The 26,401-nt window shown below is 37.7% G+C and overlaps 3 protein-coding genes across 4 annotated transcripts; all 3 read left to right on the plus strand.

The window, feature by feature from the left end:
• The first annotated feature begins 824 nt into the window (after window positions 1-824).
• chkb (choline kinase beta) lies at window positions 825-9,472 on the plus strand. Of its 2 annotated transcripts, none has more exons than XM_084408967.1 (12): window positions 825-1,292; window positions 2,587-2,929; window positions 3,154-3,262; window positions 3,421-3,534; window positions 3,724-3,857; window positions 4,961-5,065; window positions 5,781-5,839; window positions 5,983-6,067; window positions 6,166-6,274; window positions 7,172-7,266; window positions 7,418-7,499; window positions 7,895-9,472. In XM_084408967.1, exons 2-12 carry the CDS (start codon window positions 2,616-2,618, stop codon window positions 7,949-7,951), a joined length of 1,263 nt encoding a protein of 420 aa, XP_084265093.1. In that variant the 5' UTR covers window positions 825-1,292; window positions 2,587-2,615; the 3' UTR covers window positions 7,952-9,472. The 2 variants fall into 2 exon arrangements, with proteins under 2 accessions (XP_084265093.1, XP_084265092.1); XM_084408966.1 differs by lacking the exon at window positions 825-1,292 and adding an exon at window positions 2,240-2,361.
• A 434-nt stretch (window positions 9,473-9,906) lies between these two features.
• On the plus strand, window positions 9,907-12,559 carry LOC311290991 (kelch repeat and BTB domain-containing protein 11). Its single transcript, XM_084409804.1, has 4 exons — window positions 9,907-10,415; window positions 10,498-11,223; window positions 11,545-11,845; window positions 11,955-12,559. The coding sequence occupies exons 1-4, from the start codon at window positions 10,149-10,151 to the stop codon at window positions 12,296-12,298; spliced, it is 1,638 nt and encodes a 545-aa protein (XP_084265930.1). The 5' UTR covers window positions 9,907-10,148; the 3' UTR covers window positions 12,299-12,559.
• Window positions 12,560-13,065: 506 nt separating this feature from the next.
• Window positions 13,066-26,393, plus strand: cpt1b (carnitine palmitoyltransferase 1B (muscle)). The gene is made up of 19 exons (XM_084408722.1): window positions 13,066-13,472; window positions 14,546-14,707; window positions 14,798-14,937; window positions 15,308-15,479; window positions 15,563-15,664; window positions 15,915-16,052; window positions 16,162-16,239; window positions 17,164-17,271; window positions 17,386-17,470; window positions 17,594-17,789; window positions 20,595-20,780; window positions 22,482-22,587; window positions 22,682-22,798; window positions 22,958-23,122; window positions 23,218-23,352; window positions 23,815-23,967; window positions 24,053-24,166; window positions 24,267-24,359; window positions 25,962-26,393. The coding sequence occupies exons 2-19, from the start codon at window positions 14,567-14,569 to the stop codon at window positions 26,043-26,045; spliced, it is 2,313 nt and encodes a 770-aa protein (XP_084264848.1). The 5' UTR covers window positions 13,066-13,472; window positions 14,546-14,566; the 3' UTR covers window positions 26,046-26,393.
• The last annotated feature ends 8 nt before the right edge of the window (window positions 26,394-26,401 follow it).

Raw genomic sequence — 26,401 nt, forward strand, 5'->3', positions numbered from 1 at the left:
AAATAACTCACCTGTTTGCATCCTCCGTTTGATATGGAAGCTTGTTTCCGCCACAGATAAAACATTTTAAAAGATAATTGCGACTTTTTATAATTGCGAGTTTACATCTCGCAATTCTAACTTTATTTCTCAGAATTGCAGTCAGAATTACGAGATATAGCCTAAAGTCAGAATTGCGTGAAATAAAGTCACAATTGCGTGAAATAAAGTCGCAATTGCGTGTTATAAAGTCAGAATTGCGAGATATAAAGTCAGAATTGCGTGAAATAAAGTCAGAATTCTTCAAGACTTTTTTTCTCACAATTGCGACTTATATCACGCAATTCTGACTTTATAACACATAATTGCGAGTTTATATCACGCAATTCTGACATCTTTTCTCAGAACTGTGAGATATAAATTCACAATTGTGAGATACAAAGTCAAATTCTAAGGGAAAAAAAGACGGACTTTTTTTTTTTTAGCTAGGCTACCTCAGAATAGTTTATATCTCACAATTCTGACTTTATAACACGCAATTGCGACTTTATAGCCTATCATGCAACTTGTCGGGGTAAAGGTTTTGTTCTCGTTCAGGGACTGGATTTCCTCATCCATGGCTTTTACCCATTATTTTGAGTTAGCTGACCCCATTGCTCCCCCATAAGTCTGTAGAATGCCACATACGGCTCTGCAGCAATAGTCTACCGCAGGGGTGGGCAACTTCGGTCCTGGAGGGCCACTGTCCTACAGAGTTTAGCTCCAACCCTGAAAAAATCACCTGCCTGTAATTTTCTAGTAATCCTGAGGACCTTGATTAGCTTGTTCGGGTGTGTTTGATTAGGGTTGAAGCTAAACTCTGTAGGACAGTGGCCCTCCAGGACCGAAGTTGCCCACCCCTGTTGTTCTTATTTACGCCTGAAAAATAAACTCCTGTAATCTGAGGTCAGGACCATTTCTGCTTTTTCCATAACGTTGCACTGTTGGCTGAACAGTATAGGCTACATTTCAATTTCAACCATGTTACTTTTACGTTCAGTAAAACAGCGGATTCAATAGCAAGTAAAAAGGATGTTTATTGATAAACAAGTCGGCAGAATAGACATGAGTGGTCAGGTGATACAAGTGCCCGCATAGTCGCTCTTGGCAGCGCAGGGACGCCGATGAACAACCCGGTCCTCCGTGTGGTAGAAAGAATAAAGAATGTCCAACACGATATCCGAAACCGACTCAGGAACTAGAAGATAATCCTCCGTGGAAGAAGGCAGAACGATCCGAACTGACAACGATCTGACAAACACAAGAGGAAAACTGTGAGTAGGCCTATAAATAGGCGCCGTTGATAAGATGCAGCTGGCGCCGCTGGTCGGCGATCAGCGACCATGCTACGGACACACACAGCTACACAGGGCGAGAAAGAGTCAGTGAATTCATGAACCGTGACAGACACATATTGAACTAAAATAATGCTATAAACATTAACTAAACAGAATATGATGTAACACACCAATGTAAAATAAATAGTCCTTAATAAATAAACATAACCTAGATAAATAAAAGAATCTTAGTTTTTAAATCAAATGTAAGCAAATGGCATTTAATAGAAATTCTGGGAATGCCCCTTTCTGAATAAAAGTCAAGAAAGTCGCAGTTTGATGTAAAACTGTTGAGGTAACGTTATAAGACTGTGAAAATACGTAATTGCAAAGACTACAAACCCAAAAGGCGCACATGTGACGTCGTACCTTTTCTCTCAATGAATGAAGCTAACGTCTGTCATTTTTTTCTATAGTCTTACGTTATAATCGTAACGTTATGCCGTCATTCCTGAGTGTTTTGTACCAGACACTAAACACATACGAGCAACGGACGGTGACGTACATTTAGTGCGAGACGAGAGATGTAGTTCATTGAGCGATTTTCACATAAAACTAAATGTTACTCTTCTGTTTTATGACAAGCTGCGACTTTCTTGACTTTCATAATTATCTTTTAAATTGACAAACATCATATGTGTAATTCAGGGCACAGTTCAGACGGAATCAAAAGATAAGTAGTCCCTCGCCATTGACTACCATACATATTTTTTCCGAAATAAGGTCCCATGAGCCGGAAGCGGAGGGGCGGGACTTAGGCTCTCCATTGATTCAGCGCCCTGGTTTTAAGGGGGCGGTACTTAGAAATGGGTCGCGTGCCGCAGTATCCAAATCTGATTGGTTAAAAAAAATGTCAATCTTCTAAAGTCTCTCTGCATTCTGCAATGTCAACGCTAGCGGCTTACTTCAGAAGGAAGTAGTGGAAGTTGTAGTGCGGAGATATTAAATGAACAGCCTTTACAGTTTGTTACTACGTCTGTGAAGTTAATGTAACATTTAAGGAAAGGTAAGGTGGAAAAAATAGCTATTGATTTTTCTGATATTTTTAATCCAACGGCTGTTTCTCTCGCTGTAAACGCAGTTCTGATATCGCGAGCGATTATATGTTTCAGATTGTGCGCTCGTGACAGTGGTGTAGGTGCGTTTATCAAGTTCAATGAATGCTGCTTCTGGGGCGGTTCGGTGTCCTTGGTTATAACGTTAGCGGTTCGGTTCTCTCACTCTCTTTAAGGAGCATTGGGTTTTCTACCACGTAAGACTATGAATTCGGGCCAAAAAGTGAATTACATGAGTGATGGTGCTGGCAATGTAGGCAGATGCGTTAAAGATGACGCGGATTCGGACAGACCTTCTGGCGCAGACTTTCTGATGGTGGCCGAAGAGAGACATCCGAGAACCGGCAGTCCGCGCGGCACTAACGGGGATGATGACTCTGAAGCGGAGTCACACATGGACGGGCGTAACGTGGATGTGGACCCGGATACTAAAAGGAGGGCGTTCACCTGGTGCCGAGACTTTCTGTCCGGGTCTTGGAAGGCTATACCAGAACATGACTTTCGGATCAAAATAGTAAGGTAATAAATGGGTTATGAAAGTTCATATATATGTATTTAAGATTCTGAATAATCATATGTCCTAAACAAGAGCATTTCATATTTACCCGTGCCTATATTTATAATACATATGTGTCTTATCTTTTGATCCATGAAATCAGTAAAGCAGTGATCCACTATTTATTCTTATTAAATATCGACCTTATATAAACTGTGTATGATACTGCTTTTGTTTGTGCCTGCAGTGGAGGACTCAGTAACCTGCTGTATATGTGCAGTTTACCAAACGATGTTCAGCCTGCCGGGACTGAACCTCGAAGAGTTCTGCTCCGGATCTACGGGGCCATTCTGCAGGTAGGCCACCCTGATCACATTCAGTAGACCAAAAATACAGTTGCAAAAGCAAGCTGATAGGAGTCTATATCTTAGGCAAGATCTTTATTGCCCAATGTTGTCAATTCGCTCTTATATAACTAATGGCTATCTAATTAATTGTTCATATGCACACACAGGGAGTGGATTCTCTTGTTTTGGAAAGTGTGATGTTTGCCATTTTAGCAGAGAGAGAGTTGGGCCCACGGCTCTATGGCATTTTCCCAGAAGGCCGTCTTGAGCAGTACTTGCCTGTGAGTCTTACACCAAAATCCCAGATCCTATATGCATGTTTTAAAATGAATCTTTAAACACAGCAACTCTTGAATAATACAGTCATTCTATGGAGTGATTTTCAAACCTTAATCATAGATCAAACATTTTACATTCTACATATTTCTGCATTGTAAGAGTGATAAGTCAGATCTGCTTCTTTTCCACAGAGTGATCGTTTGCGTACAGAGCAGTTGAGGTTCCCAGAGATCTCAGCTGAAATAGCCAGTAAGGTGGCACGATTCCACGGCATGGAGATGCCATTCAACAAGGAACCCAAATGGCTGTTTGGAAACATTGACAGGTAAAAGTCTTAAGGCCTGGTATACTTCATTTTCCGCATTCCGCTCCAAGTATACTCCTTTGGCCGTGAGCGCAGAGACACATTCAGCGCGTGCGCACTGTCTAGTGGACTTTGTTTTCACGCGCTCAAGTGACTTTGAGCTTAACTATCTGTTTGGCTGATTCGGGAAAGATGTTTTAAACAGACATGTTTTGTTGAAATTTTAACACTGAAAATTAACACTTTAAATTCTTAGTTTACCTGAAGAATAACAAAAAAATGCCCTAGAAAATTTAATTAAGCTAATGGAAGAAATTTGTCTTAAAGGGCTCTGTTTAAGTTTTGGTTCTTTAAAACCTGCCTTCCACAAAGCATTGACTTCTTTGATTGGTCAGCCAGACACAGTCTGTTGTAATTGTTGCAACAGTAACATATAATCATAAAAGTTCAAGCCCAAGTCCGATAATGACAGTCAAGAAGAAGCTGATCGACCTGAATCACCTTTGCAAGCAAATTCTTTATTTTAGGTATTTTTAGGTAATTCTTTATTTTAAATAAATACTGTAACATTTCAGATGTGATATTATGACTGTCATTTCTCTACATCACAGTGAAAACTGAATGTCCATATAACACACTGACCTGCATCAAACTGCATGGGTTGTTAGAAAAATGGTGAAAACACAACAAAAGGTTGTGGTTGTACTGCTGAGGAATATGCCATAAATTTATTTTAACCACTGATTCTTAAATTCCTTTGCCTTTTGGAAGTCCATGTGATGATGTTTTGCCCTTGGCATAGTGATAAACTATTCCTGGCCTTATAACTACCTTTGTTTGAGGGCGAGCCAAAGCAGGCAAGCGTATTCAATTGTGTTACATAGTGACGTCACCACGTTATGGAAATAATAGCAGGAGTACAGACTATTACAATTGTTTAACACTAAATTTTACACACTAAAGGAAAGGTAAAAAAAGAAGAAAAAAAAGCATAATATTTTACAAATTATATTTAAATTAAGCAGATTGTGGTTTATTATGTTTGCTGTGTACTGTATGTTTAAATTGGCATCAGTATTAAATGACTGTTTATGTTAAATTATTGTTTTTGTCCCTCTGAACAGGTACATGGAGCAAGTTAAAAATATACAATTTGTGCGTGAAGCTCACATTAAGAAATTTAAGAAGCTGATGAAGTATGATCTTCCTGCAGAACTGGAGAGTCTGAGGTAAGAAATATGACATGTGAATAGAAAGAGCAGAGAGGTTGAATGAAAAGCATTTTGTGATATTAAACTTCCAGTTAACAGTAAACGTCCAAGGTCATTGAATGCATGAGGCAGCTAAAAGTTTTCCGTTCTAAAAGTTTGAATTTCTTATTATTATCAGTGTTAAAAACAACCATTCTGCTTAATATGTTTGTGAAAACATTTATAATAAAAAAAATCCGGATTTTTAGTGAATAGAGAGTTCAAAAGAACAGCATTTATTTGAAATGGAAATCTTTCGTTTAATTATAGATATCTTTACTATCACTTTTGATCATTTAAATGCATCCTTGCTGAACAAAAGTATTAATTTCTTTCAAAGAAATTTGTTTTTTCTTACTGACCATTTGAACATTTGAACGGCTTTGTTGTATGCCAGCACCCTTAGCCCAGTTCCAGGCATCACTGATTAGGCACACTTACAGGAAGCTGCACTCTGTGCATGCTCAGCTTGCTTTGTCAATCACACACACACACACGCACACTTGATTGTGTAACTTTTATCTGAATGAAATGCTTACCTACTGCTCTGTATGTGTGTGCGTTCCTGCCCATTGCTGCACTTCTTGTTCAGTGGGCTTTTAAACACTGAAAACAATCATTTTAAAAGCTGGTTTATAAAAGCAATGTGAAAAAAATAGCACTTAATCATGTGCCGTCTCTCTCTCTCTGTCAGGTCACTGCTGGCAGCTACTCCCTCTCCTGTTGTGTTCTGCCATAATGATGTACAGGAAGGTAAAAGATCACTCATTTGCATTCATACACACATACTAGTGTCTAATCTGGTAATCTGATACGGGTCTATCAGTCACTGTTACGCTGTACCATTATGTAACATATCTGCCCTTTCACCTTTAAAATCATTCTCTGTTTCTCAGGGAATATCCTCATGTTGGATGGGCGAGAGAATTCATCTGACAAACTAATGCTTATTGATTTTGAATACAGCAGCTATAACTACAGGTAAATCTACCATATATAGCACACATCTGCATACTACTTTATAGTTTATGATAAATGCAGCTCTAAAGAACTCTGATTTTGATCTGTTCTGAGTGCAGAGGCTTTGATTTTGGGAATCATTTCTGTGAATGGATATATGACTACACATATGACCAGTGGCCCTTCTTCAAGGCAAAGGTTGAGAATTACCCTGACAGACAACAGCAGGTGAGTCACTACCTGCCCACCCACACATTACAGCCTAATCATTATTTGTCTTGATATTACAAAAGATTAGACGAGCAAAAAACACAAAAAAGGTCAACTCGTAGACTGACAAGCTGTCAACTGAAAAACAAAATTACAATTTTATTTTCTTTAGATGTTGCGTACAATCACTCCAAAGCATCTATACGAATAGTAAAAGTAAAATTAAGAACATTATAAAATAACTAGGTACAGCAGTTTAAAAAAAAAACATGCTTTGTATCAAGCATTTTGATTAAAGGAAAAGATGAAGAAACATGAATTAAATGTTAATTGTTATATTCACTTAATTGTGAATAAAAGTTGTGAATGTAATGTTATCCAGTATATTAAGGAATAATTTATGGGGACATAAAAGTGTGAAAAAAAAAAACTGCAACCTTAGAATGATTGTATGCCAGATTTATTGTTGTTGTTGTTTTTCTCTGTTTTTGTTGCACACACAGTACAGCATCATCACAAATTATATAATTGACATTAGTTTGTTGCTTGATATTTGTCCACCTTTGTCAAGTAGTTGTAAGAAATCATTTGTGTTGGACATGATTTGGATATAATTTTGTGACTCTACCACCTCTAGTGGAATGTTTTGGAACTGATGTGACATAAAAAGTGTGTCAAAGGTTATCACAATAACTTTTACATGCAGAGGTCAGCAGCCTGACTCGCACAATATTAATATTTAACAGCATAATATTTAATTGTCCAAGATTTTAATCCTGACTCAAAGTCATTTGAAATTAGCTAAATTGTGTCATGAAGCAGGGGACAATGTCAGTCCTTTTTAAATATCTGTAACACAATAAAAAAAATATATATATTCCTATAGATAGTATTTTAAGAGTCTTTGTTTTTCAGTTACATTTTATCAGACACTATATGTCAGAAAGGGGGGGAACTGCACCTGCAGACCAAGCCAGGATAGAGGAGGACATAATCATTGAGGCGAACCGGTATGAAACGCATTTACTATCAAACTTTTATTGACATAACCTGGAAAGAACATCACTGTGTACCGTTTGATGAATTTTCCCCTCCACCTAGTAACCTTTCTATCTGTTTGTCTTCCAATCTCTCAAAAAAAAATCACACGCGCACAAACAGGTTTGCCCTTGCGTCTCATTTCCTCTGGGGGCTGTGGTCCATTATTCAAGCCAAGATCTCCAAAATCGAGTTTGGATACATGGTAAAATATAAAAATTGTATCACAACACACAGATTCTAAACCTCATAAACATTTTTCTAATCCTTGTACAATCTTTGATTTATTTAGGACTGTCAGTGTATTTAAATTGTAATGGAATTACTTGTTGCCCTAATTGATCACATTAATTGCATATCAGTGGCGACCAGTACATCACCTGAAAATATAAATATTCACTTATACATTCATTTGTAGTTCATGTACCATAAATGGATAAGGAATCCTTGATTCTGAGAGCTCAAACAGCATCATAGTTATGTATACTGTAAACATAGCAGTGTGTACAGAACAAATCCCCTCAAAGTTTGTCACTGACCTGAAGCCATGTGAAACTTCACCTAATTTCTGTCTCTATATGTTTCTGTTTTTCTCTAAAGGACTACGCACAGCACAGGTTTGACACATACTTCAAACAAAAGAAGCTCATTTCCTAAATGGCACTCACAGAGTGTGCTTCAGGATATCATTTTGCATCACCTACTGTTTAGGTATTGATTTATTTAATTTTTTTCAACCATTCAAGGAAGGGCACAGTACAAAACGATTAAGACTGTTAAAGAACGGTTAAATCTGGGGAACATTCTAATAATTATAATTATGAAAAAGTCCAAAGATATCCTGCCTTAAACTCATTTTGTAGGGCTTTATAGTTGTTTGGTCCCTTCCAAAAATATGAAGTTACAAATGATCTGCAACTTATGGAAAAAAAAATCATGGTTTGATTAAAACCTAGATATAATTCATTAACTGTTGGTGCCACTTCATTATACAAGGCAAACTGTCAGTTTATTTATAATCTAGCTGCATTTTTGAAATATTTTATGTGTTTACATTTTATCTAACATATATGTGGTCAACATTATCTATTAAGAATCAATCTGTCCATCATTAATACTGTGTAAACTACAGGGTCCAAATTATGTCTCTGTGTCCTCATTCATATATACTGTTTGTTTGTCCTGTCATCTTAAGAAACGGTTTAGTAGCTTGTTTATTTTTCCTGAATTTAAAAATATTACGAAATGATGTTGCATCCTTATTTATATACTGTGAAATACATTGCACATCTTTTTTTTAAACTCAGGAGTCCATGATAATTTCTGAATGTCACATAAGCTGGCTGCTACTGCTTCTTTGTCATGATTTTGAATGGCTGTATTTCATATAACAATTTAAGCTAATAATAATTGTAAATAATTGTTTTGAGCTCTGCTTTTTTGTGTTTTACTTTTAATTGTCACTTAAATATCTGCTTGTCCATATTAATATGTAGCAATAACTATACAACCATCTTGTATACATTTCTGAACTGCACCTTAAGGAATAAGGAAGTGTAAGTACTAAACTGACAAATGCCGTTGTCATGTTTCTAAACACAAAGTTCTTGTTGATGTGTTTATCTGTTTTAATTGTTTTATGCTCATTTATGTTTTACATGTCCAAAGCAAGTATACTTTGTTCAGTTCAACCAAATGGTAAATTTATCTCTGTTTGAGTCTTCAATCAAAAATTGGTGGCAGAGAAACAACACAAAGGCAGTATAGTACTATTATATAGTAAATTGGAGGGATCATCATCATCGTAATAGCTTTGTTAGAATCATATTGGGAGTGTTTAAATGGACACACTTATGCTCTTGTATTTGTCATTGTCCATAAATGAATGTATTTGTATCATTTTCACTTATGTAGTAAACTTATGCAAACATCGGAGGGACCATGAGAGTATTGGGCTTGGCCACTTTCACATGCTCCTTATATCATTGTTGATATTGAATGTGTAATTTGTAATATTGAGTTGAGAAGCAATAGCACTGTAAGAACAAATGTTTAATTTTACAATTGCTTTGGCTAATCTAAGTTACATTTTAGACTTGTCTCTCTATTTCTGTTTGTTCCTTTGCACTGCAGTTATCCATTGATTTTGCTCATCATTAATAAAAAAACATGCAGACATTGGTGTGATTGTCGTATTCAAAATTGGTGGCAGTATCTTAAAGGTTAAAGATCAGAGCTGTTAGCATAAGGGTTATGGATATAATTTCAAGTACTGGTGAGCAATGAATTGTAGAGATGTTTTGGATTTGTTAATGTCTGCCATATGTCATATCCTTCATACAATATATTGATGAAAAAATACACTATTCAAAACACTTCTAAATATTTCTCAATACAACTTTGAGAAATGTACCAGTAAAAAAAACAACAACTGTGTTTTAATAAAAAAAAAACCATGAATATATACTGTACATCATATTGTAATCAAGCATCATCAGTTCCCAACATGGTTCAAGTGTTGTGTAATTCAGTAGACTGAACAGAGTGGCCCACCAGATTTTGTTTCCTGTTCCAGCGATTCCTTAAAATAGCTCTACTGCTTTTGCTCTGGCACACGGGCGCCATATTGAGCCTTGAAGACAACCATGCATGTTCTACCAAAAAAAGCAGGCTGGATTTATCCTCCATCCACCATGGAATGACATGTCCTTGGCTGGGATTGTGAGTCATAGTTTCTTTAGAATCATAGACTAGAATAGTTCCAAATGCAATATTTTAATTCAAATTGCAGCTGAAGAGGTATACAAAATCTGTAAATCCTACAACTATCAGAGTATTCTACCTAAATGGGAACATGGCTAGTCTTTGGCAGATTATAGTTGTGGCCTTAATGTATTTTTGCACATGGATGAAAAGACGTTTAGAACAGATACAGAGGTTTTTGTGCTTCAAAAGTAGTTTAAACTGGGTTCAGTTTGGACAAGCAGATTCTGATGTTGTTGAAGAGAAGTCTGATAACCTACAGTCAGATGTCTGGAGAACAAATCAAGACTACAGAACCTATCGGCACCAGAGCAACGGACCAATGGTGATGGTGCAAACCAGCACACATACTTTCCATGTGAGTATCTACATAAGCAAACATAAACCACAGACTGTAAAAATCTTGGCCCACAAATGCAAATGCTTCTTGGCACTTCCAGGTGGATCTGGAGAAGCTTGCAGATTGCAGTGAGTATTTCAAGGCTCTGTCCCACTCCTCCATGAGAGAGACATCTGAACGGCTGGTGCACCTTGAACATGTTCCCTCTCCAGTCTTCCACAACCTTCTAGAATTTTGCTTTCGACAGCGGTTTTGTGTTCCTGAAGATCTCCTTGGGGAACACCTACGGGTAAGCACATACCTGTTGGCTTCTGGGTTCACAGATCGTCTACTGATGGCCCTCTCTCAGGCCCTGACAGAGTGCACCTGCTTGGGCTATCTACAGCTGGCTGAGGAACTCTGCTGTGTGGAGCTCCAAGAGACTGTCCTAACCTACCTAAGCAAGTATCTACTGGAGCTTCCACACCTGAGCAAGGGATTGGAACCACACCATAAAGTGGAGCTTCTCACATTAAGGTCAAAGGGAAGTCCACGCTTATGCTGCTTGAGAAAAGAGAACTTGACCTCAAGGAATGACCTGGAAACCGAGGCTGCTCGAAGTCTCTTTAGGCTTGAGGAAGACGGGGATGATGGGAAATGGAGTTCTCCCACAGATTTGCCTTTTTGTGCAGATAAGTGGTGCTTCACCACTGCGGTTCTCTATAATTACCTCTATCTCATAGGGGGTTATAGACACCGTGTAAAGAAGGGTTATGAATTCAAGATGGCTTCTTTCCGGTACAACCCTTTTACCAATCAATGGGTATCAACTGCTCCTCTGATTAAGGTATGAACTTTACAACATTTGCGTACCATAGGATACTCATCATACTCATCTACTCTTAAGGTTTCAAGGTGGCTTAAGTAGTTGACCTGCTGAATTTCAAGTTGGTTAGGTCCAACAGACTACCTTTGACCAGCAACAAACCGGTTTACCATGTTCCAACTTTATATCCTAAAGATAGTATAGCGAAGCATGGGCAGATTTCTGTCTGGAACTGATTGTCCTTAAAGATCTCATTCCCAAAACCCAAGTTTCACTTTTAAGTATCAGAAATACATGAATAAATGTCAAATTTCAAATGTGACTATCCATGATCCCTCTCAGCACAGGCGTCACTTCAGTGCAGCAGTGTGTGAAGGGAGAATCTTTGCTGTGGGCGGCTGGTATCTGGATTCCCTTGTGACTCCCGACTCCAGCACAAGTGTCTACACTGCTGTGGAGAGGTATGATCCATGGACGGACACCTGGGCATTCGTTTCCTCTCTCCCTCTGACGGACTTCCAGTTCAGTCTGTCCCTTTCCCATGATTCCCCACTCACAACCAGCCTGGGACACTGCGTCTATGTGCTGGGGAACATCCAGAGAACCGGAGAGAAACTGGTGCTGCGCTACGATTCAAGACAAGGTACAACTGTAGCCTAGAGATTAAATATAGGTTTGGAAACATTCAGGGTTCATCTATGAGCTGTTGCCACTGAGATGCATTTAGAAGGTTGACTTTCTCTTCCTCTCAGATTGCTGGTGTGAACTGCTCCCCACTCTAACCCGCACCAATGCAGAGCTCCCCATCTTGCACTTCCTGGGTGCTAACAAAAGTCAGTTGGTTGTAATTGGTGGGAACAATTCTAAAACCATGGTGACATCTTTCTGCGTGGACTCTCAGAAGTGGGGCCGTGTCAGGGCAATGGAGAAGACCACTTTAATCGGCCAGGGCACCATTCTGCATAACGAGGTCTACATGTCAGGGACGAAGGACAATTCTGTTGTTAAACTGAACCTGGATTCCCTGTCTCTCTGTCCTCTTCCTTCACTTCCTTTCTCTACCAGCTATGAGAGCATTTTCCACCTCTACATCTGACCTTAAAATTGCAATAATATATAACAATATTTCTCAAATTCACAAAATGTATCAACTTGTCTGAATGTTGAGAAAACCTGTTATTGTGGCATAACCTTTCTGTAATAACACATTTAGTGCTGCTTGCTATGACATGACCATTAGTTTTGTACATATTTTGGATTAAAGTTGGTCAGAATTCTTTTTTTTTTTTTTTGCATGTAAATCGTCTTTAACTGTTTATGCTGTGAACATAAATGATTCCCCAAATCTTGCAGCTTGTTGAGGAGAGGCATGCAATTACTTTTCTAGGTAATCAAATTTATGATTTTCACTATGTAGTCAATAATCTGGGAAGAAAAAAAACCCCATAGATTTACATTTGAGGAACCAATGAGCATAGAGACTTTTGGGGTGGACTTGACTCAGTAAGCTACATTAAAATACACTAAAAACATTCAGAACACCTTAGCAATCACATTACAACAGCTGGCATCGTGGCAGCACAGGTTTCGGACAGGTAAGCACCACTCACGTTTTCTTTATTAAAAAAAGTACTTTACAAATGTACAATGCTATTGTCCATCAAGTAGTTCCTTTTTAAATATTAAAGAAGCGTGCGTTTTAGATGCCTGATTTATTACATAACATTCGCAAGACTCATTTCATGGATATTTTACAAATACACATCCCTACATGTACATAAGGTCTCTCTCTGTCTCTGACTATCGTCAGAGTGTTCTGGTATGCTGCCGTGGGATATTTCCAGCTGCACAAGATTTGGGCCTGAGATTGATCATATAGTGTGTACTTAGTGTACATCCACCAGTTTAACTCTGCCTGAGAGGATCCGGTTACACATACACAGAACGAGAGAGAGCATTTATGCGGGCTACTATGTAACAGGTAGTTTAGAGCATACAAGAAGAAAGCAAACACTCACAGAAAACAGGCAACTCGCAAAATAAACGAAAACAGAGAGGGAGGGTGAGGAGAACGTTTGAGTAGAAGAGGAGATAACTAGTCACTGAGCTACAGACTTCCAGAGTGCACGAGGAGTCGACTGAAGGGCACAAGAGTTAAGAACATTTGACTTCCATCGAGGACATTCCAGCCCTACTGAGAGACAATTGGATCTTTTTATCCACTGAATTTCATCTGACTCACACTGTTTTGCTGTCACATTGCATTGCAGGTAATGTAAATCCAGTATATATATCTTATTAAAACTTTAGAGACACTCTGAATCATTCTGTTTGATAATGCCTCAAACTGAGTTTTGTGTAGTTGTATCAGAGTCTGTCTAATTGTATCTATAAAATATTACAGCTTTACTAGATTTTTGATCACTTCCAAGTATGATTTGTTATTTTGGTGATAAATATTTTATATGTAGTAAATATTTAGGCACTGTTAAAAGTTAACTAAGGTACACCTTTTTAAACATGCTTTTTATTGTTATAACATGTTTTACATATTGTTTATATTATCCTATTATGTGTTGGACAAAATTTACAGTTCACAAAAATAGCAAAGTATTGGTTGAAAAGTTCTAAGTCAAATTTAATATCAAAATATATAATATAACATGCTGCATATTCTATAAAAAAAATCTCATCATCTACTCAGTCATGCGTCAGATGTCACGTGTGTTTTGGCCAGTGTCACTGAAGCCCTCTCAGATGTCCTACTATGTTATTTCTGACTATTCAACTTTGCCCCACTTCTTCTGGGTGAAGTCATATGACATGGAAAAAGAAACATAAGCTTGACAGTGTCGCAGCATAACTGAACTCTGTGACTTCAGAGCGATACATGTCCTTTATAAGTTTCTATAGGTTCTAATAAACCCATTTTTGTCGTTTATCAGAATCTTACAGGAAACTTATTAAAGGCACATTCTCCCTGTAGCAACATGAGGTGAAATGGCACAGTGGTGATGGATTTTAATAATTATCCAGTTCATAAATTCCCCTGCCAGGTTTCAACCTCAAGCCTTCAAGGACATACATTTATAATTTAATGAGTTTAAGAAGTTATTTTTAACTATTATTAAGTTATATGTTTGTTTCCACAGTGACTTACAATACATTACATCCTGAGGTCAAGTGTCACAGTGGTGATAATACATCGGTCACCCTTAGCTTAACCTTTCCCTTAGTAGCCCAGATCTTTCCACTAGACTACTACACCATCCGAGCTAAAATAGCACATAAACATTGCAGTGTTTGCAAAATATATTTGAATAGGGGCTGTCTTGTTCCTCAGGCTGTGCTTTAAGCCTGTATAATGGCAGAGGCTCATCAGGCGGTGGCATTTCAGTTTACCGTCACACCAGATGGCATCGACCTACAGTTGAGCCGTGAGGTGCTCAAACACATCTACATATCTGGAGTGACATCATGGAAGAAGCGTGCAATCCGCTTCAAGGTAAATCAATCCACCAATCCATCCATCCATCCATCCATCCATCCATCCATCTATCCAATAAAAGTTATATTTTTCTTTTGTCTCGAGTAGAACGGTGTTCTCACAGGTGTGTACCCCGCCAGTCCTTCCAGCTGGCTAATCGTAGTCATTGCCATAATGAGCACCATGTATGCCAGGATCGACCCATCCATGGGTATGATTGACAGGATCAAGACATCTCTACCAGTGAGGTAACTTACTAACACATTTGTGGAAACTTCAGGTATGGTTATATATAAACACAGATGCATAAATCGAAGCCGCATGACTAAAGCAGCTTAAAGCAATACTTGCCCTGTGTAGATGGTATGCAAATTATCTTTTTGGTTTTGAATATAACATTTCCTGATGATGTGAAAGCATTTTGGTATTAGTGTTTTACCAATGCACAATTTAATCAAATCAAATCTTGCTCCACAGAATGTTGTCTGATAAGGCTGAACAAAAACAGAATATTCATTAAATATATATATTCTTAAAATGTACATTAATATTCACAATTTTAATAATATTATTTGTTAAATTACAATATCAAATATTTTTTTGTATGTTCCCTTGTAGTGAATTTATGACCGTTCAGACTCAGATGGTGTTGAGTGCCATCCTGTTTGCCACCGGCCTGTGGTTATCCTTCATCTTCCTTCTGCGGTACATCCTGAAAGCTCTCCTGTCCTATCATGCCTGGATCTTTGAGTCTCATGGCAAAATGAGCTTCTCTACTAAAGTCTGGCTGGTACGCGTCTCTCATGAAATAAAATGTAAGTATAGTACAGTTTAAAAAGCGGTTTGATTTATGAATTATTCGGTCTGTTTTAGAGTCTTGTAAAGCTGTTGTCTGGTCGACGGCCGTTGCTCTACAGCTTTCAGGGATCTCTGCCCCATCTGCCAGTACCGAGCATTGAGGACACAATCAGAAGGGTAAAATATCATCAGATGTCATGAGTCTAGTAAATATAACGTTATCAAGAGTTAATGCTGGTTTTTACTTTTAACTTAAAATAAAATATACATCATTGTGCATAAATTAAACCAGTAAAACAAATATTATTATTTTGGAATATTACATGATTTCTTTGAGCTTCACTTGTCCATGTTCTGTGTATAATTAAACATTGCACTCTGTTTTGGCTATTTTCCTTTATATGATTTGTTCTCTTCATTGTTTTAGTATCTAGAATCAGTTCGACCTCTTCTGGATGATGATCAATATAAACAGATGGAGATTGTTGCTAATGACTTCAAAAAGGACCCTGCCCCCAAATTCCAAAAACACCTTAAACTCAAATCCTGGTGGGCCACAAATTACGTAAGTAAACGAAGATAGAGATCTTCTACATGAGTGGACTATAAATCAGAGGAAAACCCTCTTATAAATGCTGGCTAACTAAGAGACACGGCATTGTGTGTATTAACAGGTGAGTGACTGGTGGGAGGAGTATATCTACCTGAGAGGACGCGACCCCATCATGGTCAATAGCAACTTTTACACAATGGTGAGTATGCAGTGAAATCGCCCTTGAAATGGCTTGGACGAGTACAGTTTTCTTTCCTGTGTTGACGTAGGTCTACTTCCTAATGAAACAGGAAGTTGGGGTGGTACATATCAAAAGGCAAATTTCTTTATTTTTAGTTAATAACCTTTCATTTACATCAAGGCCGTGAAGCATGATTTGCTACATGCTATGACCAGTCAGACACAGGTGGGTTTAATTGGACATAATCATTTAATTGGACTGAAATTGGTATTATTTTTATTTGTTTTCCTAGAAAAGAAAAACGGTTCATTTTGAATCATTATAAGTTTGTTAAAAGTTTATTTTGTAAATGTAAGGAGTACACCAGCATACAAGACATAAAAGACCCACAAAAAGTTGATGTGATTTTTTTTTTTAAGGTGACTAAATAAATAGCAACTCAAACAGGTACTTATACATTTTGGTTACACTTTATTTTGATGGTCCATTTATACCAACTATACCAACTATAAGTAACAACATGTCAACTAACTCTCATTAAGTTAGGTTTAGGTGTTAGGGTTTATATTATTAGAATAAGTTGACGTACTTGCAAAGTCTGTTGGGGACCATCGAAATAAAGTGTTAGGCGATATTAAAGCAACACAGTCTACTAATGAGAGTTGGTTGACATGTAGTTGCAAAGTTACTTGTAGTTAGTAGAATGTATAAAGTGTACAATCGAAATAAAGTGTTTCCTAAATTTCAAGTATAAATTAATCATTCGACTGTTGAAATTCATATCAAATGAAATACAACGGCACCACCTACTGACTAACTATGAAAAAAATGGAACGTTATAAACATTAAAGTTGTTTGTTTGTGGTTGAGTTTTGTGGTTTTTTTTATAGCCTTATTTAATAAAACTGTCTATATCCATTACTCTCACTCTCCGTCCATCAGGATTTCCTCTATGTGATCCCAACACACAGACAGGCTGCACGAGCTGGAAATGTAGTTCATGCCATGCTGCAGTATCGCCGGAAACTGGAGCGAGGAGAACTTACCCCGGTACACACACATACAACACATACAAATAGTTTTTCCATCCACTACATTGCATGAATACATGCAAAAATAAATTTAAGAAAGGTTCCCATCATGCCCGCTGTTCTCCCTTCTCAGCTGAGAGCTCTTGGGATTGTCCCTATGTGCTCTTTTCAGTATGAGAGGATGTTCAACACCACTCGTATCCCTGGCATTGAGACTGGTAAGGACATTTTTCATTTATGTTTTAATACTATTTTACTATAGATGATAGGCGTAAAGATTCATGGATGCCTGTTTCAAACCGTCTCATGATGGTTTCTCACCCGCCTTTGTTTATGCTCAGATTTTGTGCAGCATCTGAAGGACAGGAAGCACTTGGTGGTGTACCATCGAGGCCGTTTCTTTAAGGTGTGGTTGTACTACGGTGGTCGCCACCTTTGGCCCTCAGAGCTCGAGTTGCAGTTTCAACGTATCCTGGATGACAAATCTGAACCACAACCTGGAGAGATCAAGCTCCCTTCACTGACTGCTGGAAACAGGTGAAGAAGACCTCGTAATATAACTCACTTAAAAATGTTGGGTTAAAAATAACCCAACGAATAACCCAACTATGGGGTGGTATAGCACCTTCCCAACTGTGGGTTATTTTAACCCAATGCATTGGGTTAAATACCAGTTGCAGTTGAGTAATTTTTTTATTTTATTATTTATGACCTTATTTTAATAAATAAAATAGACATTGTTTTCAAATAGATTTTTTTATTGGAGTATAAACACAATAAATATGTTTTAACATGTTTTAAGTATTAAATTATGAATATAATAAATATTAGTGAGCCTAGTATGTAAATATACACGTGTATAATAAATAGAACAAACAATTATGATGTGCAAATATTAAAATATACATATTAAATTTAAAACATGCGTGCACATACAGTACATAAATTAAAAACATACACAGATGTGCCACAATAAAAAGGCTATACTGTACATAAATTAAAAACATGCATAGATGTGCCTACACAAAAAAAATATATATATATATCTGTACATACAGTACACAAATTTAATACAATAAAAAATAAACATGCTTATTAAAAAAGGCTATACTGTAGTGTACACTTGATGCATTGTGTTATAAACACCTTAATATGGTGTTTGGCTACTGGACCTACTGATGATCAGTAACATTGAAAACAAAACTTTTAAGGAGGTGGCAATGTATTGAGGGAACTCCTCCAGAAATATTATAGACAGCATGCTGTAAAAACTCCCAAATGGGAGCAGAAGGCTTTGGGTAGTTAATGTCATAGATGTAGAATATTTTGAAGCATACATCCACTGCTTGAAGTAAGGTCTCTTTTTCAATTGCCTCCCCATTGAAAATGATGAAAACTTGGGAGGAGTTCTCTTTGTCCCCAAGCACCAAGATGTGTGGATCCTGGCTTGTTTCACTAATTAGGTAATGCACCATATTAGTTCCAACCTTAAAAGATAAATATACTTTAGTTGGCATGTATAGTGACGAACATTCCATGGATACAATATATTTATTTACAAGTGAATCGCAGAAAAATTCAGCATCGTTTACTGTGTAAAAGTAACACTGAAGCAGTATTTTAGTTAAAGGGTTAGTTCACCCATAAATAAAATTGAGGGTGAGGAATTAATGACTGAATTTTCATTTTTGGGTGAACTAACCCTATAATTAAAGTAGGTTAACTCATGGTTAGTCATGACACCTGTGGATAACCAGAATCACTGAAGGAAAGAGTATATGTATACAGAGCAATGCAATTTAATGGGCCTATACAGTGCTTTTTTGGATTTTAAGTAATTACGTATTATGTATATTAATATATATTAAGTAACTGTCACGACACACATGAGGGAGACAGTAGATCCAAGTGCAGTGAGATATTTATTGGGTAATCCGTGAAACGTAATCCAGTCCAGGCAAGTGTCAAATACCATACAAGCAATCTAAACGAGAACAATGAACACAAGGAACAAGCAGGAACAAACCAAGAAGTGTGAGACATAACAAGGACTCCGTAACAAACACTAAGGCTACGTTCACACTGCAGGGCTTAATGCTCAATTCCGATTTTTTGAAAAAATTCGATTTTTTTGTAAGGCCGTTCACATTTCCAATTAAATGCGACCTTTTGTGATCTCCTGTGTGAACGTGAAATGACCCAGAAGTGACCCGCATGCGCAGAAGAGTACTCAACGGTCAACGACATCACTTGTTGTTTGCGGAAGTACTGTAACTAAACTTTAACTAACTGTGATTCTCTCTCACACACACACACACACACACATGAGCGCGCGCAGCGACCGTTACACAAGAGCCAGACAGCAGCCGCTGACGCTGACCTATCTAATATCAGATTCAGCACAAATAAGTTAACATAACGTATATATAATGGCCGTGGGCTTTTTTTCTTTTTTTTTAATTAACGGGCTCGTCGAGGTCGACCCGTTCGGCAGATTTACCTCAGCTCGACGAATATGCAGTCCGTTTTCAAACCGACGACTACTTCAATGCAGAATTATGAAGTTTTTTGCGTATCAATGACGTGCGGGTCGGATATATGCGACCTGGCCGTTCAGACTGAAGTCGCATTTCAAAAGATCGGATATGTATCGGATTTGGGACCACATACCCAAGTGGCCTGGGTCGCATTTGAAAAGATCGGATCTGTGTCGTTCAGACTGTCATGAAAAGATCAGATACAGGTCGCATAGGGGCAAAAAAATCGGAATTGGGTCGTTTCAGCCTGCAGTGTGAACGTAGCCTAAGACAGACAGGGCATATATACACACAGAACTAACAAGGTGATAGGAACCAGCTGAGTGCAATAATCAGATAAGTGACAGAACAGAATGCTGGGAAATGTAGTCTAATGTGAATGATACCGTGAGAACGAGGACCTCTAGTGAACCCCAGGGAAACACAACCAGACACTGTGACAGTAACACATCTGTTTGTGCACGTAAACTATTTGTAAAGTTACAAAGTATAAAGTCCATGCCAAAGGACTTTCTATTTAACAGAAAACACTGTTCCTGAACTGCCTGAAACACCTCATTTGTAGTCCTGCCATTAGTTCTGTGACTTTACTATGTTATTGATAAACCAGGGGTTTTCAAACAGTTCAAAGAAAACTATTTTAGAATAAAAAAACATTTAAATAATAATAATAGTATATAATAACATTGTAAGAACATGAATATTATTGTAAATCAAATTAAATTAAATAAAAGAACAGAGGAAAAAAAGATAGAACTCTTTTAAAAACTTAATGAAAATCTTCCCCTTTAACACACACATGCAGGGTTCCTTGGGCCAGGGCACGTTTAAAGTACTTCAGGGAGGGTGTCAACCGGGCGTCTCTGGAGGCCATTGAGACAGCTGCGTTTTTCCTGACCCTGGACGATGAGGCGCATGGATATGATCCTGATAACTTAAGATCCCTGGACCTCTACGCTAAATCTCTACTGCATGGAAAGTGCTATGACAGGTAGAAACCAGTGTTATTTCAGTATCATTTAATATATTTTTAGTTTAAGTTTTAGTCATTTTGTAATGTGCTTTTGGCATTTTTTGTATTTTATATTTCATATATTTGGCCAGTTTTTATTTTTATTTTGGCTTTAGTTTAAGTCATTTTAGTACTTCAACTTCCACTTATTTCAGTTAGTTGCCAACTACATTTCTAATTTATTTTTATTTTTATTTTTTTAGGTTTTTCATCTAGGCTAATGTTTATATTTTATTTTATTTCAGTTGATGAAACCAATTTGCAATTGTTTTTGTTTTAGTTAACAATAACACTTCTGTCATGACAACTCTCTGAGAGATTGGCATGGTAATTGATATGGCAATGTTAATGTATTTGGTCTGGGCGGAATAGATCTGCTGCTGCTGCTGCTTTTGATTATTGCTGCTGCTACTGCAGAGCAACATTGCTGTGACAGTGAGCATGTAAGACATATATAGGATATATGAAATAACCCCTATAGCAGATCTATACAGGTGGAGCTGGGGAAGAAGGAGGGTTTCTGAAAGTGCGCTGCAGACTGCCATCAGCAAGCAAAGCAAAGTATTTGAAATGTTAAAGGGATAGTTCACTTTGAAATAAAATTTTGGTATGTTTTAGCTTACCTCAAGGGCATCCAAGATGTAGGTGTCTTTTTTTCCGCAGTAGTTTCAATTTTGATATTTTTAGGTCAAACCGTTCTTGTCTGTCAGTCATATAATGCAGGTCGATGGTCACTGTCTCAAAACACAAGCACAGAGTCCAAATTAAAACAATTCCCCATCGTCCAAATTAAACAATTCCCCATCGTAAGTACACATTGATGGCCTAAGACACGAAACGAGCGGTTTGTGTGAGAAAACGAACAGTATTTATATCGTTGTTATCTCTTGAACACAGCACACGTCCAAATGATCTGACGGCGCGGGCGGGTATAGATATATAAATAGATGTCGCCTTGGCTACTGCAGTTCATTGGAACGAAACCGTAGCCAGGCGACATCTAGATGTATACACTAGATGTCGCCTTCGCTACTGCAGTTCATTGGAATGAAACCGTAGCCAAGGCGACATCTATGTATATATCTATACCCGCCCGCGCCGTCAGATCATTTGGACGTGTGCTGTGTTCAAGAGATAACAACGATATAAATACTGTTCGTTTTCTCACACAAACCGCTCGTTTCGTGTCTTAGGCCATCAATGTGTACTTACGATGGGGAATTGTTTAATTTGGACGATGGGGAATTGTTTTAATTTGGACTCTGTGCTTGTGTTTTGAGACAGTGACCATCGACCTGCATTATATGACTGACAGACAAGAACGGTTTGACCTAAAAATATCAAAATTGAAACTACTGCGGAAACAAAGACACCTACATCTTGGATGCCCTTGAGGTAAGCTAAAACATATCAAAAATTAATTTCAAAGTGAACTATCCCTTTAAGCAGCAAGCTCATTGGCTGCTGATGCAATAGCAACCAATTAGCTGTGCTATTTGGCTAACGATGTGATCGCTAACAAATTGAGTTACCTATCAGCCTGCGCTATGTAGACTTTTTTTGTCTCATTACCAGGTAGTTCTTAGTGGTGGTGACCATGACCAGGACATCTACACACATTCAAACCACATAAACTCATACAAATGTACATTAACTGATCTATCTTCTTACACCTGTCAGGTGGTTTGATAAATCCTTCACTTTGATCGTCTACAAGAACGGTAAAATGGGCGTCAACACTGAGCATTCATGGGCGGACTCCCCTATCATTGGACATATGTGGGAGGTAAACGAAGAATAATAATAATTCTAAATATATTTATTTTTAAATGACACTAATCAGCTGTAATAAATAACATCCATTACAACTTTCTGTTTAGTATGTTTCGGCCACAGATTGTTTCCACCTGGGATATACTGTAGAGGGACATTGCAAAGGAGACATCAACAAAAGCCTGGCGCCCCCTACCAGACTACAGTGGGACATCCCAAAAGCGGTATGAATTACCCTTCCATCTTAGGTCTTGACATGGTTTTTCATTTTAAAGATGAATAGATTGAACAAATTTTAATTTTATGCAAGATGATTTATTGTACATCCTGATAACTGTATTTCTACATTGATAACCGATTAAAGTTCCTTGTGTCTCTCTCAGTGCCAGGAGATTATTGAAGGTTCTTACATGATTGCAAAAGGAATTGCTGACGATGTGGATTTCCACGACTGCTTATTTAATGAGTTTGGAAAGGGCCTGATAAAGAAATGCAGAACAAGTCCGGATGCTTTTATCCAGCTGGCACTGCAACTAGCTCAATACAGGGTACAAGCCACACTTATATGTCCCTCTGCAAAAATGTGTCTGTATATTGTGAACAAACTGTTTAATGAAGTTTATTTTTGTTTTTGTTGGTGTAGGACAAGGGTGAATTCTGTCTGACTTATGAATCATCCATGACACGCATGTTCCGCGAGGGCCGGACGGAAACCGTTCGCTCATGCACCTGCGAGTCCACAGCGTTTGTAAAAGCAATGGACGACGAGAGCAAAACGGTGAGAGCAATATATTTACAGACCCAACCCAGGGGTCATATTTAGTAAGTAACAGGGCCATTTTAAAAGTTAAAATTAACATTTCGATAACTGAAAACATTTGTTTTTGTGTCATGCCAGCCCGATCTCATGAAAGTGCTTATCTATACCACAAATTTTATTTCTCGTGCCATTTATATGCCAAAAATAGTTTTTGCGTGTATATGATACGCAGTTTTCAACCCCAACCCCAAAGGGGTTTACAGTGCGTAGCATATGCACGCGAAAATCATTTTTTTCCATATAAATGGCACGAGAAATTCAATTTGTGGTATAGATACGCACTTTGTCAGTCCACTGTTGAAACATCCGGTGGAACTTAAAAAATGACTTTTACATCAGCACATATAAGCTTTGATTTGGACAAAGAAATCGTTTTAAAGATATTGTTATTAACATGTCTGACCTTTTCTTGTTTCCCAGAATGAACAGAGGTTAGCGCTCTTCAAAGAAGCTGCTGAGAAACATCAGAATATGTACCGTCTGGCAATGACAGGAGCCGGGATCGACCGGCATCTCTTCTGCCTCTACATTGTGTCCAAAGTAATGGGAATAGAATCACCCTTCCTCAAACAGGTGAGTGCAAGTCTATTTCATGATCATAAAATATGACCTACCTGTTTAACTTAGCTAAAGTCTCAAGAACACCTTCTTTTGAAAGGTTTTGTCTGAGCCCTGGCGTCTCTCCACCAGTCAGACCCCTCAACAGCAGCTCAATCTCATAGACATTCAGAAGTTTCCCAAATATGTGGGTGCAGGAGGCGGCTTTGGGCCTGTGAGTGTCTCCTCCTACTGCACACGTCTTTGCAGCGAGTTTAGTAAATGAATATACCCATATATTCGACCAGTTTTTATTTACATTTCTTTATATGCAGGTTGCTGATGACGGTTATGGTGTTTCTTACATCATTGTCGGCGAGAATCTCATTACATTCCACATTTCCAGCAAGTTCTCCAGCCCTGAGACGGTAAGAGATTTAAAAACTCTGGCATTTTTTTTCAGAACTCATTTTACAACCACTTTGAGAACAGATACATAAAGGCCACACACTATTCAGATAAAGACCCTTGTTATGGCCTCGTTCACGCCAAGAATAATAACTATATCAATAAATATTAGCTTCCACACACCAATGGATGATAACCTTGTTTATGTAAGCGCAAGCAAGTTTCTGTTACGTGCTGGCAGCGCGTGCGTCAAAATAGGAAGGATTTTGATTGACTGTCAATGTATATCAGAAAGAGAAGAAATATCACTTTAAAAGTGATTCCAACGATATCGTTCGTCTTTGTTGTTATCGTTATATTTAGGTTATGAACTCTGCTATTCTCTTTTTAAAACTACAGTTCTTTATAATTCCCGTTATATTTTGTTCGATTTGAGCATTTGATTCATCATTTGGAATTGGTTATATATGAACTTTGTTATTTGAACATTGAAATATATTTTAAATTATGACAGGGTTATATTGGATTGATAATGAAAATAAAATATAAAAAATCTATTTCTTTTAATTTTTGTTATAGTTTATACTTAAAGGTGCTCTAAGCGATTTTGGGTGACGTCACTTCTTGTTGACGTTCGAAGTATTGTCAAACAAAACGGAGGCTAGCTCGACCCTCCCCCTCCCTTCCGTGCTTCCTGAAACAGTCATGAACCATTTAGAAAAAACAAACTGGATTTACCCACCTGTCCAGCAAAAACAGAGCCATCTGAATGTCGGATTGGAAGCCCTCCTGCCCACCTTTTGAACGCTTTTCCGATGTAAATTCGGGACTTCGCGTTCCTTCTCCTTTTCCCTATTCTTTATTTGTTCATCGGAACGTCGTCTCTTTGGTCGTGTGTCAGCCATATCAAAATATTAAATTTTAACGTTAGTCATTGTTAGGACATGCTTCTCTCTCCCCCACACCCCCCTTCATGTGCACACACTAACCCCCCAACCCCCATCCCCAAATCATTCTTGTCAGTTATTGGCTGGAACACTGTTTGTTATGTTTCGTGGTCCAGGCTGGGACAGTTTGTTTTTGTTGCTATTTGTGGAACCTGGGCTGTCTATAGAGACCGCGGTTTTTTACAGTGTGTTCAGAGGGCAGGCAGCTAGCGGATAGTGAGGAGATGTTTGCTGTATGTGACAAAAATGTTTTGCCTAAAAAACGCGTGACATCGCTTAGAGCACCTTTAATCAACTGAGAAAATAATGCATTAAGCATTTGATTTGATCTGCCATTTTGAGAATTTGATTTATCATTTTAAGTTAGGAAAAAACTTCCAGTTTTTTGAGTGAACAGGCCTTAATGTAATAACCAAAAGTTCAGATGTGGACCAAACAGGTAAAAAAATAATAATAAAAAAACATTACAGTGATCCAGTTTATCTGAACATTCATAAAAAAGAAAAAAAAAGAAGAAAATTCTGTATTTTGTTCAACCTTATGTCTTTCGAAACCCAAGCAATTTTTTAAATCTAATTCTTTAAAAGCAAATTTCTGAATGGTACATATGATGATTTACTTTCACTCTTTCACACTTCTGACTTCTGCTCCTTATCTTCTCCTCCCTGTCCTCAGGACTCGTTCCGCTTTGGCCAGAATATCAGACAGGCCATGCTGGACATAAGAGCTCTATTCAACCAAAAAGAGAAGAAGATGTGACTCCTAAAAACAGGACCCAAGTTGAAAGCACCAGTTTTACAATAATCTGAACAAACATCACTACAAGCAAATATTAGGTTACGTCAGTAATAAATAAACTTGTAAATATATTGTAGTTATTTATAGCAAGAACATGTTTAGTGAAATAGTGCACCTAGATATTTTAGAGCAAAAGGGATTTATGATGGGTGAAAAAAAAATAATTGTACAAATTTGTATTGTATTTAATTGTAAATATTTTAGTATGTAGTCTTTGGCAAATGACTGTAAATATTGTGAATTGGTGCATATTTACTTTTAAAATATTGAATTTACCCTGCACTTGATTAAACAGAAAAGCTGTACACAAAAAAATC

The sequence above is a fragment of the Rutilus rutilus genome (genome assembly GCF_951802725.1).
Source record: "Rutilus rutilus genome assembly, chromosome: 5".
NCBI lineage: Eukaryota > Metazoa > Chordata > Actinopteri > Cypriniformes > Leuciscidae > Rutilus > Rutilus rutilus.

What these genes read in the sequence shown, in the direction of transcription:
- cpt1b (XM_084408722.1), top strand. Translation starts at nt 14,567, where the DNA reads ATGGCAGAGGCTCATCAGGCGGTGGCATTTCAGTTTACCGTCACACCA. An exon ending in AGCGAGGAGAACTTACCCCG is followed by an intron (nt 17,272 to 17,385) that starts GTACACACACAT and finishes CTCCCTTCTCAG; the next exon opens with CTGAGAGCTCTTGGGATTGT. An exon ending in CAGGAGGCGGCTTTGGGCCT is followed by an intron (nt 24,167 to 24,266) that starts GTGAGTGTCTCC and finishes CTTTATATGCAG; the next exon opens with GTTGCTGATGACGGTTATGG.
- LOC311290991 (XM_084409804.1), top strand. Translation starts at nt 10,149, where the DNA reads ATGGCTAGTCTTTGGCAGATTATAGTTGTGGCCTTAATGTATTTTTGC. An exon ending in CAACTGCTCCTCTGATTAAG is followed by an intron (nt 11,224 to 11,544) that starts GTATGAACTTTA and finishes GATCCCTCTCAG; the next exon opens with CACAGGCGTCACTTCAGTGC. An exon ending in GCGCTACGATTCAAGACAAG is followed by an intron (nt 11,846 to 11,954) that starts GTACAACTGTAG and finishes TCTTCCTCTCAG; the next exon opens with ATTGCTGGTGTGAACTGCTC.
- chkb (XM_084408967.1), top strand. Translation starts at nt 2,616, where the DNA reads ATGAATTCGGGCCAAAAAGTGAATTACATGAGTGATGGTGCTGGCAAT. An exon ending in CTGTTTGGAAACATTGACAG is followed by an intron (nt 3,858 to 4,960) that starts GTAAAAGTCTTA and finishes CCCTCTGAACAG; the next exon opens with GTACATGGAGCAAGTTAAAA. An exon ending in ACCCTGACAGACAACAGCAG is followed by an intron (nt 6,275 to 7,171) that starts GTGAGTCACTAC and finishes TTTGTTTTTCAG; the next exon opens with TTACATTTTATCAGACACTA.